Source organism: Pseudophryne corroboree, chromosome 4 (genome assembly GCF_028390025.1).
Source record: "Pseudophryne corroboree isolate aPseCor3 chromosome 4, aPseCor3.hap2, whole genome shotgun sequence".
Taxonomy (NCBI): Eukaryota; Metazoa; Chordata; class Amphibia; order Anura; family Myobatrachidae; genus Pseudophryne; species Pseudophryne corroboree.
In genome coordinates, this window is record NC_086447.1 from 583707484 (window position 1) to 583720179 (window position 12696).

Consider the following 12696-nt stretch of genomic DNA (forward strand, 5'->3'; position numbering starts at 1 on the left):
CCATGCCTCTCGATTTTGGGGTATATTCAATTGAGGTGGGATCCACTCCAATGTGCACTTGTCGGAATGGATCCGACAAGGGCTATTCAATGCCCATCTCAATTCGACTTTAAAAGAGTCAAACTGAGATGAGGGACCGGAGAGGGGGGAGACCAGCGGAGAGACAGGGGACAGCCGCGGGCAGACGGAGGGACAGCAGCGCTACAGGAGGATGTGTCACGGCCGCCAGACCTCACGGCAGCGCAGTGCCGTGACTAGACATTTTGGTGCTGTGTGCAAGAAATAGCATCGGCGTCCCCCTCCCCCCATCACCATAGTTAAAATAGGGACAGTGCGCACCTTAGGCGCGTGTAAAAATTAGGGGCGTGGCTTCATAGGGAAGGGGAGTGGTCACATAATAGTACCAATTCACAGTACACTACACAATAGTGCCACTAAACATATTGCACCAGGTAGAGCCCCTCACACATGTCACGCCAGGTAGAGCACCCTACACATATTATGTTAGGTAGGGCACAATATGCACATTATGCCAGGTAGAGCCCATTATACACATTATGGCAGGTAGATCCCTTATACAGACACATACACACATATATTATATAATATATATATATATATATACACACACACACACACACACACACACACACACACACACACTGTATACATAATGCAACATATCCCCGGCACTCCTTTTCCTTCCAGCGAGACTTGCTCTGGGGCACTCCTGGGGGGTAGTCGCCCCCACAATATACCAGAACAAACTGCAGGTGGCACTCGGAGACTGTGTCAGGCGCGCAATGAACCCCAACATGGTGTTCTTATTGTACACATCAACGCTTTGGGGAACAAGTTCTCTTCCTCAGGACAGTGTAAAAGCAATGTGTCATAAAAAAAAAAAAAACATTCATGTCACTTACCCCAACAATGACTCCCCCTCCCCCCCCCCAGCACGCTTCCAGGCCGTTTAAGACCACAGATTGAATTTAGAAGGATAAACAGACCAAAAGATATTGAAAATCAGTCAAATAAAAAGATATAAGAATTAAAAATATTAAAAAAAAAAAGAAGAATCATATATATAGATAGAAGCTATGTTATTGCTGGAATGTGACCCCAGAGCAGGCTGTACTCCCCAATCGCAGTCACCGCCTTAACCCCCCTGTAATAAAGGAGTCATTTACAAAGAGACCTCTGATCACTGGACAGCCCATTACTTCTACTCACCGTCCTCCAGTGCTGCAGTGTCGCGGCCCACAGACAGTCTCACTCTGGCTGGCAGCGGCTCACTCACTGTACAAGCGCACTTATACTCCAGTTTAACCTGATTGGTGGATAGCACCAGCCATCCACTAATCAGCGTTTAGATACTCCCGCGAACTGTGATTGGTGGATGGCCAGCGCCGTCCACCAATCGACACTTGTATCACCCAGCAGTGGAGCCGACGCGTGACCACGGATACTGACAGCTCATGGGCTGGCAGTTAAATTGTGTACATCACGGGGATAGCTAGCGGCCGGGAGGCGGCAAGAGAAAGCTGGCCGCTCCAGCTGTGGCAGGTAAGGATACTTTTACTGCCACTGGGCTGCAGCAATTGGATGCAGAGCACACAGGAGTGCGGGAGCCGGAGGAGCAACCGGAGCGGCAATTAGTGGCACATACGGGGGCAAGAGGCGGCCGATCAGGATGTATGTGGAAAGTGCGCCCACAGGGCAAATGCGCTGTGGGCAATGCACCTTCTGCACACACCTAGTTACAGCCCTGCGGCAGCGTCCACCCGATTCCAGCAAACGGGACCTCACTTGCTAGGAGCCTAGGTAGAAGCTGCTGTGAGTGGCGGCTGTGCCACAATCTCCTGCAGCGCTGTGCTGTAGCGCTGCTGTCCCCCGTCTGCCTGCGGCTCTCCCCTCTCTCCTCCTCTCAGGTCCCTCATCTCAGTCCGACTTTTTTTTAAATTGGACTGAGAGGGACGGAAATGGGGCCAAAACCTGTCGGATTTGGCCCCGTTTCCCTCAGAAGCACGTGAATCGGCAGCTATACTGCCGATTCACGTACTATTCGACAAGTCAAATTCCCCGACTTGTCGAATAAAAAAGCTGGGGACTGAATAGGTCGGAACCCCTTCCGACCTGAAAAAGTCGAAAACTGCCATCTTTTCGACAAGACGGCAGTTTCGACCTTAATTGAATATACCCCTTTATCTCTGAGGGGGCATTCCCCCAGTCCCTCTGTATCCCGTGAATAGATTCTGTATGCATGCGAGGGACAGTTGGGAGGTATAGCCTCTGCCACTGCCTGTTGGTGGTACTTGAGAAATGAGTTCAAATCTACTTCAAAAGAGTTTTTCTGTAAACACTAAATGAGATTAATATAAGTACCCAGAAAGTTTGGGCAAAGTACCAATTTATGGTCTGTGCTACTTTCAGAGCAAACAAAACAAAAGCTCTTCAGTGCTTTAAGCATGGTGTGAAGTCTAGAGGGAGCTATGAGGGGAGTGCCCACCCTCTCTCCTGCCTGGCACGCAGCTGCCACTAGTCTGTGCTGTCCTCCCTCTCATCTTGCACTCTCAGCTGCGCTGTATTACAGACCAGACAGACTGCGATTTGTCGCTGGACCACTGCAGTTCTACTTCATAAAAAAACTTTGCTCCATGCCAGATCTGCTGCAAGTAACAACTGCTATAGTGTGGAAGGGAGATAGGAAGGACAGCGGGAGAAGCTGATTGTAGCCAGCATCGCAGTTATCTCCTCAGCACAAAGTTTGGAACCGGCTCTGAATGCTGGTGCCCTGCTGCCAGTGTGTCAGCTGTACCTGGAGCAATGTTATAGCAGAGGACACCACTTCCACAGCACTTCTATCAGTCAGCTCATGCCCAACATCCGAGCGCATCTCTGAGTGGGCCCCTTGTAACTGCTGCATTGGCTTGCTGGGGCCATCTGCCAGGGTGCAGCATCAGATCACGCTCTGAGCATAGCAATCATGCCTACCTTTGATGAAGTACTGCAGGAGGCTGGTGAGTTTGGGCGCTATCAGAAGAGGGTCTTTTCCCTGCTGTGCATGACGGGGATCACCTTTGCCTTCTCCTTTGTGGCAATAGTCTTTCTGGGACAGATACCGGAGAGTTACTGGTGCAGGAGCACAGAGCTGGCAGAGCTCAGCAAGGTCTGCGGCTGGAGTCCCCAGGAGGAAAGGAACTTAACAGTACCCAGGGTACATGCTGAGCAGCCTGAGCAGGGCCTGTGTGACACATATGACATCACTTGGAATGCTAGCAGCATCTCCCCTCTAAGCTGTGCCAGTCCTATGGATGCTTTCACCAACCAGAGCCTGGACCAGCTGCCGATCAAATCCTGCCAGGACGGGTGGGTCTATGAAGAGTATCGCACAACCATTATAAGTCAGGTACTGCAATCCTACTAACCACTTACAGTTAGGTTACTATCTACAGACCCAGATGTAACTTTTGCCACCAGTGTGCTACCCCCTCCATCACCACACAATGCTTCATTCATTGCTCCATCCACTGTCTTCTGCTGTCTGTTACAGTAAATGTTACTTCAGCCAATGAATTACCTGATCATTGCTTGGTCTGTGGTACACTGGTGAAATGGGGGGCAGTGTATTTAATATGTGGCCCTTCAATAGGGATAGATTTAAAGACAGCATTTTTCAGATTGAGTCAGTGTTTGCTGCTATGCAATCAGTGTGAAGATAAAGCGATTCTCATTAAGATGATAGCACACCTGCAAGGCACCTACAGCGGCCTGCTCCAATACATCCTCTCAGTACAATTACACCACTCACTCCATTCATGCTTCTTTGTCCCTGGCATGGGGAGCTTGCAGCTGGTGAATGGGGGTGGGTGGAGGTGGCATGGGGATGCAAGACTAAGGAAACATCCTGTTTTACTAGACTGGAGCTGGGTCTGTGTTTTAAATGTGATGTGAGGAGCAGCAGCATCATGGACTAGAGCAGGTTTTCACAAACTCTGTGATTATAGTCCAGGGGTTGGATGTAATGAAGTCCGAGTTGGCAAAACCATGCCTTGTAAATGATTGTCGCTTTAAAAAAACATCCAAGTTCAACCGGCAATCCGCACCTCCGGCCAACTTGGATGGCATTATATCTGGCCCCAGGTTTTAAGAATATCAATGCTTGAGTTCAGATGGTTAAATCAGATTGACTTAAGTCAATTGTGCTTAATCATTATTTATTACCTGTTATTTATATAGCGCACACATATTCCGCAACGCTTTATAGAGAATATTTGGCCATTCACATCAGTCCCTGCCAGGGCCGAAACTAGGGTTTCTGTCACCCGGGGCAAGGCAGTCATTTGGCGCGCCCCCCCGCCCCCCCAATATACAGAAATACATCCTTCCGTACATCAATACACAGTACGGTACATATATACACAGCCCCTGAATATACACATAACACCCAAATAAACATATATATACATGCACCTGTATATACACTTACCCCAATACACTGTGATTAAATACATCCCTCCTATACTGTATATACAAATTAAGTACCCACCCTGGGTACTCCAGCATACACACACACACAACACACACAACACCGGGTTACGCTGCACTGCTTCAGTACACACACACACTGGGTTGCACTGCACTTCTCCAGCACACACACTGGGTTACACTGAACTGCTCCAACACACATACACACAGGGTTACACTGCACTGCTCTAACACACACAAACAGGGTTACACTGAACTGCTGCAACACACATACACACAGGGTTACACTGCACTGCTCTAACACACACAAACAGGGTTACACTGTACTGCTGCAACACATACACACAGGGTTACACTGAACTGCTCCAACACACATACACACAGGGTTACACTGCACTGCTCCAGCACACATACACACAGGGTTACACTGCACTGCTCTAACACACACAAACAGGGTTACACTGAACTGCTGCAACACATGCACACAGGGTTACACTGAACTGCTCCAACACACATATACACAGGGTTACACTGCACTGCTCTAACACACACAAACAGGGTTACACTGAACTGCTGCAACACACATACACACAGGGTTACACTGCACTGCTCTAACACACACAAACAGGGTTACACTGAACTGCTCCAACACACATACACACAGGGTTACACTGCACTGCTCCAGCACACATACACACAGGGTTACACTGCACCGCTCCAACACACATACACACAGGGTTGCACTGCACTGCTCCAACATACACACACAGGGTTACACTGCACTGCTCCAGTTAACTTACAGGGTTACACTGCACTGCTCCATCAGACACACACTGGGTAACACTGAACTGCGCCAGCACATGCATGCACACACACACACACAGGGTTACACTGCACTGCTCCAACACTCATACACACAGGGTGACACTGCACTGCTCCAACACACATACACAAAGGGTTACACTGCACTGCTTCAACACACACACACGCACACAGGGTTACACTGCACTGCTCCAACACACACACACACACACACACACACACACACACACACACACACACACACACACACACACTCACTCACTCAGGGTTACACTGCCCTGCTCACACACACTAGGTTAAAGTACAACACTGCACACACACATATTATACATATATAGCTGTCCGCCTCTCCCTACCTTTACACACATCTAGTGATGATCAGTCAGGGCCCCCGTCCTCTCCGTTTCTGAAGATGGCCGTCACACACACACACTGCTGGCAGATGATTATGTGAGTGTGAAGTGGCGCCTCTGTGTTTCCGGAAGCAGACTCTAACGGAGCATCCTGGCGCAGCGGAACGGGGAGGCGCGACTTCAGCCCTGCGCCGTCCTACACTGCATGTTTCCGCTTACCGCCGGCGCCGGCGCCCTCTCTCATTCCGCGCCCAGGTCGCGTGCCCCCCTAGCCTCCCCCTAGTTTCGGCCCTGGTCCCTGCCCCAGTGGATCTTACAGTCTATGGGGCACATTTACTAAGCAGTGATTAGAGTGGAGAAGTGATCCAATGGAGAAGTTGCCCATGGTAACCAATCAGCACTGAATCTATAATTTGCATACTATAAAATTATACAAGGCTACTGATTGGTTGATGGGGCAACTTGTCCACTTCTCCGCTCTTATCACTGCTTAGTAAATGTCCCCCTATATTCCCTATCACATGTACATGCACACACATTCAGGCTAAGGTTAATATCATTGGGAACCAATTAACCTACCAGTATGTTTTTGGATTGTGGAAAGAAACCGTAGTACCCGGAGGAAACCCACACAATTACGGGGGGAATATACAAACTTCACACAGTTAGAGCCATAGTGGTGATTGAACCCATGACCTCAGTGCTGTGAGGCCGTAATGCTAACCATTACACAGTCCGTGCTGCCCCATAGCCTTAAAACCTGGACTGTAATGACGGAGTTTGGTAAACTCTGGACTAGTGCTTCTCAAATAGGGTTCAGGACACTCCTTGTTGCAGCACTGAGGTATTGAATGCTGACTGACACATCTTAAAAGTTCCTTCGGTGGTTGTAATTATTTTACATGTGGTTCTGTGAGGAGAACTGGAAAACGTTTAGTTAGTAGGGGCATACTAACACCCGTTGGGGCCCATATTAGAGATGAGCGGGTTCGGTTTCTCTGAATCCGAACCCGCCAGAACTTCATGTTTTTTTTCACGGGTCCAAGCGACTCGGATCTTCCCGCCTTGCTCGGTTAACCCGAGCGCGCCCGAACGTCATCATGACGCTGTCGGATTCTCGCGAGGCTCGGATTCTATCGCGAGACTCGGATTCTATATAAGGAGCCGCGCGTCGCCGCCATTTTCACACGTGCATTGAGATTGATAGGGAGAGGACGTGGCTGGCGTCCTCTCCATTTAGATTATAAGAGACTGAGAGAGATTTACTGGAGCTGACTAGGAGGAGTACTGTTACTGTAGAAGTGTAGAGACTGAGTGGAGAGAGATTACTAGTGAGGACAGTGCAGTTTACTTTATAATCCGTTCTCTGCCTGAAAAAAGCGATACACAGCACACAGTGACTCAGTCACATACCATATCTGTGTGCACTGCTCAGGCTCAGGCCAGTGTGCTGCATCATCTATTATCTATATATAATATTATATATATCTGTCTGACTGCTCAGCTCACACAGCTTATAATTGTGGGGGAGACTGGGGAGCACTACTGCAGTGCCAGTTATAGGTTATAGCAGGAGCCAGGAGTACATAATATATTATATAGTGAGTGACCACCAGACACACAGTGCAGTTTATTTAATATATCCGTTCTCTGCCTGAAAAAAGCGATACACACAGTGACTCAGTCAGTCACATACCATATCTGTGTGCACTGCTCAGGCTCAGGCCAGTGTGCTGCATCATCTATTATCTATATATAATATTATATATATCTGTCTGACTGCTCAGCTCACACAGCTTATAATTGTGGGGGAGACTGGGGAGCACTACTGCAGTGCCAGTTATAGGTTATAGCAGGAGCCAGGAGTACATAATATATTATATAGTGAGTGACCACCAGACACACAGTGCAGTTTATTTAATATATCCGTTCTCTGCCTGAAAAAAGCGATACACACAGTGACTCAGTCAGTCACATACCATATCTGTGTGCACTGCTCAGGCTCAGGCCAGTGTGCTGCATCATCTATTATCTATATATAATATTATATATATCTGTCTGACTGCTCAGCTCACACAGCTTATAATTGTGGGGGAGACTGGGGAGCACTACTGCAGTGCCAGTTATAGGTTATAGCAGGAGCCAGGAGTACATAATATATTATATAGTGAGTGACCACCAGACACACAGTGCAGTTTATTTAATATATCCGTTCTCTGCCTGAAAAAAGCGATACACACAGTGACTCAGTCAGTCACATACCATATCTGTGTGCACTGCTCAGGCTCAGGCCAGTGTGCTGCATCATCTATTATCTATATATAATATTATATATATCTGTCTGACTGCTCAGCTCACACAGCTTATAATTGTGGGGGAGACTGGGGAGCACTACTGCAGTGCCAGTTATAGGTTATAGCAGGAGCCAGGAGTACATAATATATTATATAGTGAGTGACCACCAGACACACAGTGCAGTTTATTTAATATATCCGTTCTCTGCCTGAAAAAAGCGATACACACAGTGACTCAGTCAGTCACATACCATATCTGTGTGCACTGCTCAGGCTCAGGCCAGTGTGCTGCATCATCTATTATCTATATATAATATTATATATATCTGTCTGACTGCTCAGCTCACACAGCTTATAATTGTGGGGGAGACTGGGGAGCACTACTGCAGTGCCAGTTATAGGTTATAGCAGGAGCCAGGAGTACATATTATATTAAAATTAAACAGTGCACACTTTTGCTGCAGGAGTGCCACTGCCAGTGTGACTGACCAGTGACCTGACCACACTGACCACCAGTATAGTTAGTAGTATACTTATATTGTGATTGCCTGAAAAAGTTAAACACTCGTCGTGTGACTTCACTTGTGTGTTTTTTTTTTTTTTTATTCTATAAAAATAAAACTCATTCTGCTGACAGACAGTGTCCAGCAGGTCCGTCATTATATAATATATAATATATACCTGTCCGGCTGCAGTAGTGATATATATATATTTTTTATATCATTTATCATCCAGTCGCAGCAGACACAGTACGGTAGTTCACGGCTGTGGCTACCTCTGTGTCTCTGCACTCGGCAGGCAGTCCGTCCATAATTGTAATACCACCTAACCGTGGATTTTTTTCATTCTTCTTTATACATACATAGTTACATAGACATCTTCTCTTTATCAACCAGTCTATATTAGCTGCAGACACAGTACAGTACGGTAGTTCACGGCTGTGGCTACCTCTGTGTCTGCACTCGGCAGGCAGTCCGTCCATAATTGTATACCACCTAACCGTGGTTTTTTTTCATTCTTCTTTATACATACATAGTTACATAGACATCTTCTCTTTATCAACCAGTCTATATTAGCTGCAGACACAGTACAGTACGGTAGTTCACGGCTGTGGCTACCTCTGTGTCTGCACTCGGCAGGCAGTCCGTCCATAATTGTATACCACCTAACCGTGGATTTTTTTCAGTCTTCTTTATACATACATAGTTACATAGACATCTTCTCTTTATCAACCAGTCTATATTAGCTGCAGACACAGTACAGTACGGTAGTTCACGGCTGTGGCTACCTCTGTGTCTGCAGTCGGCAGGCAGTCCATAATTGTATACTAGTATCCATCTCCATTGTTTACCTGAGGTGCCTTTTAGTTGTGCCTATTAAAATATGGAGAACAAAAATGTTGAGGTTCCAAAATTAGGGAAAGATCAAGATCCACTTCCACCTCGTGCTGAAGCTGCTGCCACTAGTCATGGCCGAGACGATGAAATGCCAGCAACGTCGTCTGCCAAGGCCGATGCCCAATGTCATAGTACAGAGCATGTCAAATCCAAAACACCAAATATCAGAAAAAAAAGTACTCCAAAACCTAAAATAAAATTGTCGTCGGAGAAGCGTAAACTTGCCAATATGCCATTTACCACACGGAGTGGCAAGGAACGGCTGAGGCCCTGGCCTATGTTCATGGCTAGTGGTTCAGCTTCACATGAGGATGGAAGCACTCAGCCTCTCGCTAGAAAAATGAAAAGACTCAAGCTGGCAAAAGCAGCACAGCAAAGAACTGTGCATTCTTCGAAATCCCAAATCCACAAGGAGAGTCCAATTGTGTCGGTTGCGATGCCTGACCTTCCCAACACTGGACGTGAAGAGCATGCGCCTTCCACCATTTGCACGCCCCCTGCAAGTGCTGGAAGGAGCACCCGCAGTCCAGTTCCTGATAGTCAGATTGAAGATGTCAGTGTTGAAGTACACCAGGATGAGGAGGATATGGGTGTTGCTGGCGCTGGGGAGGAAATTGACCAGGAGGATTCTGATGGTGAGGTGGTTTGTTTAAGTCAGGCACCCGGGGAGACACCTGTTGTCCGTGGGAGGAATATGGCCGTTGACATGCCAGGTGAAAATACCAAAAAAATCAGCTCTTCGGTGTGGAGGTATTTCACCAGAAATGCGGACAACAGGTGTCAAGCCGTGTGTTCCCTTTGTCAAGCTGTAATAAGTAGGGGTAAGGACGTTAACCACCTCGGAACATCCTCCCTTATACGTCACCTGCAGCGCATTCATAATAAGTCAGTGACAAGTTCAAAAACTTTGGGTGACAGCGGAAGCAGTCCACTGACCAGTAAATCCCTTCCTCTTGTAACCAAGCTCACGCAAACCACCCCACCAACTCCCTCAGTGTCAATTTCCTCCTTCCCCAGGAATGCCAATAGTCCTGCAGGCCATGTCACTGGCAATTCTGACGAGTCCTCTCCTGCCTGGGATTCCTCCGATGCATCCTTGCGTGTAACGCCTACTGCTGCTGGCGCTGCTGTTGTTGCCGCTGGGAGTCGATGGTCATCCCAGAGGGGAAGTCGTAAGCCCACTTGTACTACTTCCAGTAAGCAATTGACTGTTCAACAGTCCTTTGCGAGGAAGATGAAATATCACAGCAGTCATCCTACTGCAAAGCGGATAACTGAGGCCTTGACAACTATGTTGGTGTTAGACGTGCGTCCGGTATCCGCCGTTAGTTCACAGGGAACTAGACAATTTATTGAGGCAGTGTACCCCCGTTACCAAATACCATCTAGGTTCCACTTCTCTAGGCAGGCGATACCGAGAATGTACACGGACGTCAGAAAAAGACTCACCAGTGTCCTAAAAAATGCAGTTGTACCCAATGTCCACTTAACCACGGACATGTGGACAAGTGGAGCAGGGCAGGGTCAGGACTATATGACTGTGACAGCCCACTGGGTAGATGTATGGACTCCCGCCGCAAGAACAGCAGCGGCGGCACCAGTAGCAGCATCTCGCAAACGCCAACTCTTTCCTAGGCAGGCTACGCTTTGTATCACCGCTTTCCAGAATATGCACACAGCTGAAAACCTCTTACGGCAACTGAGGAAGATCATCGCGGAATGGCTTACCCCAATTGGACTCTCCTGTGGATTTGTGGCATCGGACAACGCCAGCAATATTGTGTGTGCATTAAATATGGGCAAATTCCAGCACGTCCCATGTTTTGCACATACCTTGAATTTGGTGGTGCAGAATTTTTTAAAAAACGACAGGGGCGTGCAAGAGATGCTGTCGGTGGCCAGAAAAATTGCGGGACACTTTCGGCGTACAGGCACCACGTACAGAAGACTGGAGCACCACCAAAAACTACTGAACCTGCCCTGCCATCATCTGAAGCAAGAAGTGGTAACGAGGTGGAATTCAACCCTCTATATGCTTCAGAGGTTGGAGGAGCAGCAAAAGGCCATTCAAGCCTATACAATTGAGCACGATATAGGAGGTGGAATGCACCTGTCTCAAGTGCAGTGGAGAATGATTTCAACGTTGTGCAAGGTTCTGATGCCCTTTGAACTTGCCACACGTGAAGTCAGTTCAGACACTGCCAGCCTGAGTCAGGTCATTCCCCTCATCAGGCTTTTGCAGAAGAAGCTGGAGGCATTGAAGAAGGAGCTAAAAGGGAGCGATTCCGCTAGGCATGTGGGACTTGTGGATGCAGCCCTTAATTCGCTTAACAAGGATTCACGGGTGGTCAATCTGTTGAAATCAGAGCACTACATTTTGGCCACCGTGCTCGATCCTAGATTTAAAGCCTACCTTGGATCTCTCTTTCCGGCAGACACAAGTCTGCTGGGGTGCAAAGACCTGCTGGTGACAAAATTGTCAAGTCAAGCGGAACGCGACCTGTCAACATCTCCTCCTTCACATTCTCCCGCAACTGGGGGTGCGAGGAAAAGGCTCAGAATTCCGAGCCCACCCGCTGGCGGTGATGCAGGGCAGTCTGGAGCGACTGCTGATGCTGACATCTGGTCCGGACTGAAGGACCTGACAACGATTACGGACATGTCGTCTACTGTCACTGCATATGATTCTCTCAACATTGATAGAATGGTGGAGGATTATATGAGTGACCGCATCCAAGTAGGCACGTCACACAGTCCGTACTTATACTGGCAGGAAAAAGAGGCAATTTGGAGGCCCTTGCACAAACTGGCTTTATTCTACCTAAGTTGCCCTCCCACAAGTGTGTACTCCGAAAGAGTGTTTAGTGCCGCCGCTCACCTTGTCAGCAATCGGCGTACGAGGTTACATCCAGAAAATGTGGAGAAGATGATGTTCATTAAAATGAATTATAATCAATTCCTCCGCGGAGACATTGACCAGCAGCAATTGCCTCCACAAAGTACACAGGGAGCTGAGATGGTGGATTCCAGTGGGGACGAATTGATAATCTGTGAGGAGGGGGATGTACACGGTGATATATCGGAGGGTGAAGATGAGGTGGACATCTTGCCTCTGTAGAGCCAGTTTGTGCAAGGAGAGATTAATTGCTTCTTTTTTTGGGGGGGTCCAAACCAACCCGTCATATCAGTCACAGTCGTGTGGCAGACCCTGTCACTGAAATGATGGGTTGGTTAAAGTGTGCATGTCCTGTTTTGTTTATACAACATAAGGGTGGGTGGGAGGGCCCAAGGACAATTCCATCTTGCACCTCTTTTTTCTTTTCTTTTTCTTTGCATCATGTGCTG

At 47.9% G+C, this 12696-nt stretch overlaps 1 protein-coding gene across 1 annotated transcript in view; it reads left to right on the forward strand.

The window, feature by feature from the left end:
- The first annotated feature begins 2594 nt into the window (after nucleotides 1-2594).
- The window catches only part of SLC22A3 (solute carrier family 22 member 3), a 429357-nt gene continuing 419255 nt past the window's right edge, over nucleotides 2595-12696 (forward strand). The window contains exon 1 of the mRNA XM_063917520.1: nucleotides 2595-3406. Within this exon, the coding sequence (XP_063773590.1) occupies nucleotides 2984-3406 (423 nt within the window). The 5' untranslated portion in view covers nucleotides 2595-2983. The remainder of the gene's footprint in view (nucleotides 3407-12696) is intronic.